At 33.6% G+C, this 2865-nt stretch overlaps 1 protein-coding gene across 1 annotated transcript; it reads right to left on the reverse strand.

The window, feature by feature from the left end:
• Positions 1-284: 284 nt before the first annotated feature.
• Positions 285-1163, reverse strand: LOC145570393 (late embryogenesis abundant protein Lea5-like). The gene is made up of 2 exons (XM_081629452.1): positions 917-1163; positions 285-757 (listed from the first exon to the last, which is right to left on the reverse strand). The coding sequence occupies exons 1-2, from the start codon at positions 988-990 to the stop codon at positions 550-552; spliced, it is 282 nt and encodes a 93-aa protein (XP_081485578.1). The 5' UTR covers positions 991-1163; the 3' UTR covers positions 285-549.
• Between the last annotated feature and the right edge of the window lie 1702 nt (positions 1164-2865).

The following is a 2865-nucleotide window of genomic DNA, read 5'->3' on the forward strand; positions in this document are numbered from 1 at the left end:
ATTCATTTTACTCCGTACAACATTCAACTTAACAAACATAGGTTATTTATTACTCGACTATTACTTAAAAAAACTACTGTCCACATATTGTTATCTTAATAAAAAAATTTCCGTCTAAAAACAATGATATACTTAACAGTTCAGCTCAATAAATCAGAATAGGCTTAGTCTATCGGCCAAAACCACACTGTAATTACAGTACATAAACATTTGCAATTGCAATTGCAACACATAATTGGCACACTCGCAACAGACGTACAACGAAGAATTGAAGACCATCCAAATTCTAATTGTAAAATGTAAATCATATAAGTATTCTCATTAAATTTTCTTTGAAGAAACAAACCCCATAACTTCATAGTCACTCAAAGAATTGAGGACATAATAGTCATGAATTACATACTGCATAACAAAAACACACAATTTCTCGCTCTTTTTTTGTTTTTTTAAAATCTTCAATTTGATAATCTCACCGACGGTCACACACGAAACCGTAAACGGTATCATTGATCATTTCCTCTTTTTTTTTTAGGGTCAAATATTAAAAATCTACTGAGATCTAATCTTCTGCTTGAGAAAAATCTCACGAAGTTCGGCAACATCAATCTCAGCCGCACGATTAGCCGGCCTGTAGTACCCAGTTACGGGATCTGGGACCCACGAGTTCTCTGCTGACCGTCCGATCTCTTCTTTCGATGGTTTCTTCCCACTTCCTCCTACTCCTGATACCCTTTGTGCTGCCGCAGCGTATCCTCGTCTGTTCATTTCCAATATTTAAATTAAACGTTAATCACTTTTGTTATTACTTTTCTCCGTCCTAAAATAATTGATACGATTTTAAAAAAATTACATCGGAGTGAAACGATGTGTTTAAAAGAAAAGATTAGTAAAAACGACGAGTTAGACATGGGCGTACCTTTGAGAAGCAATGGAGACGTTGTCAGCAACAAGGGACAAGAAAACCTTAGCGTTGGATAGAGAGCGAGCCATTGGTACTTTCTTTTCGTTTAAATCTTTTTATCAGAAAACTACAACAAGCGAGAATCGAATGTAAAAAAACAAAAACGCCGCCGTAGAAGGAAGTTCTAGTCCACCAAAACCTCCGTCAACGACGGCGGAAGAAGAGAATATGTAAGCTCTTTGTGTTGGCCTCTGTTTTTTTCACTATTGAAAGAGGCTGTTGATTGTTGAGGTGGGTTTTAGGAGGGGAGTGAATGGGGTATATATAGAAGAGGGTTGAGGAATGAAGAGTGCAAGTGTAATAATATAATATGGAGATATTTTATTTAATTTAAAATTAAAGAAATTGGGTGCGGTAATTGGCAAGTGGTGAAAAATGAGAAACGAAGGTGTCCCAGTAGGGTTAGTAAAGGACTGGGTCAAATTTGGGCGGCCTTTTTGGGGTTTTTCATCGCCTTCTAAGGTACTATAAGGTCGTTTTTACGATGACTTTTATTTCTGTGCCACTAGTTACTTCTCTACTAGTCTACGTATTTGTCCCTCGTACGGAGTAATCGCCATCTCTGATCTCGGATACTAATCCGTAGTAATTTAATTTATTCTCCTACTTTATGTTGCATCCGTATTATTTTTTTATCAATATGTCTTATTGAGTTTGTCTCATACTTCATAATACAAATAATATGAGGCTGAGACTACTATTATGAAATATGATCCTTCCAATTTTAATCAAACCATAAATTAAAATATACCTGTAACAATTTTGAATTTCATAATGAAGGAAATATATTAGATGGAGAAGGCAATAGAAGTTAATTAGAACTACAAATTGTTCTATAGGTATAACGTACAAGTAGTAAAATAAGGGGATAATACTTGAAAGGAAGTTCGATTTTCATAATCCTTCCCTTGGCGAGCAACTGGACATCACTACTTGATCTGCTCTAATTCAATAATACATAGTTTGAATCAAGAATCAAGATAATTATAATATCCTATAATACTTTTGTTATATGGATTAAAGTGTGTTTTAAATTGCCTAACATTTTTATTAATTGAATGTTATCATCGTCACAGTCATACAATATACTAACAAAGATGGAGAATATCTGAATATGCAATTTGATTTCACATCCCAATTTCTAAGAATTCTTTTGTCAGTGTAGTATGACTAGTCCTCGGTATCATCTTTATATAAACCTTTGTTGGTATAAGATCTTTTTAGAAAAACAAACCAAGCAAATTGTTTTGATCATTGTGGTACTACTACAAAAGACTACAAGGTCCTTCTAAATAACTCCAAGACAAAATGTACTGTGTAATCATACTTAATAAACTTGAACATTTAATTTTCCCTGTTAGTATTTGATTTTGTTTTTTTCTAAATGGAAAGCTTAAACCCCAATAATTAAGTTGCCATTTCAATTGAAATATTGTGAATCAGCATGTTGCCACGTTCATATTGAACCAAACATATTACCTCATCAACTTTTCTTTTTATGGGAATCACATTTAATTTTAGTTGATAGCTAGGGAATAATAAACAAAAAAAATTAATAATCTATCTCTAGTATGATTTAATTTTAATCAGTCCGTCCTGCATGTAGCTAATTACACCATATGACCCTTATAAAAAAAAAATAAAGTAACCTTTATAATTAGGAGTGTAAATGAGTCGAGCCGAGCCGAAACTACCTTGTTCATATTCAAGTTCATTAACTTAGACGAGTTCGAGCACGATCCCGAGCTTTTAAATCAGCACAAAAATCTGTTCAACCCCGGCTCATTGAGTATACTATATGTTCGCGAACGGTTCTTAAACGACTCGTTTATTAAATGAGCGTTTCATGAACGACCTTAGTAATAAATGAGCTAAGTACTTTTGACATTTGAAAATCTCGAATT

Source organism: Chenopodium album, chromosome 12, assembly GCF_948465745.1.
Source record: "Chenopodium album chromosome 12, dcCheAlbu1.1, whole genome shotgun sequence".
NCBI lineage: Eukaryota > Viridiplantae > Streptophyta > Magnoliopsida > Caryophyllales > Amaranthaceae > Chenopodium > Chenopodium album.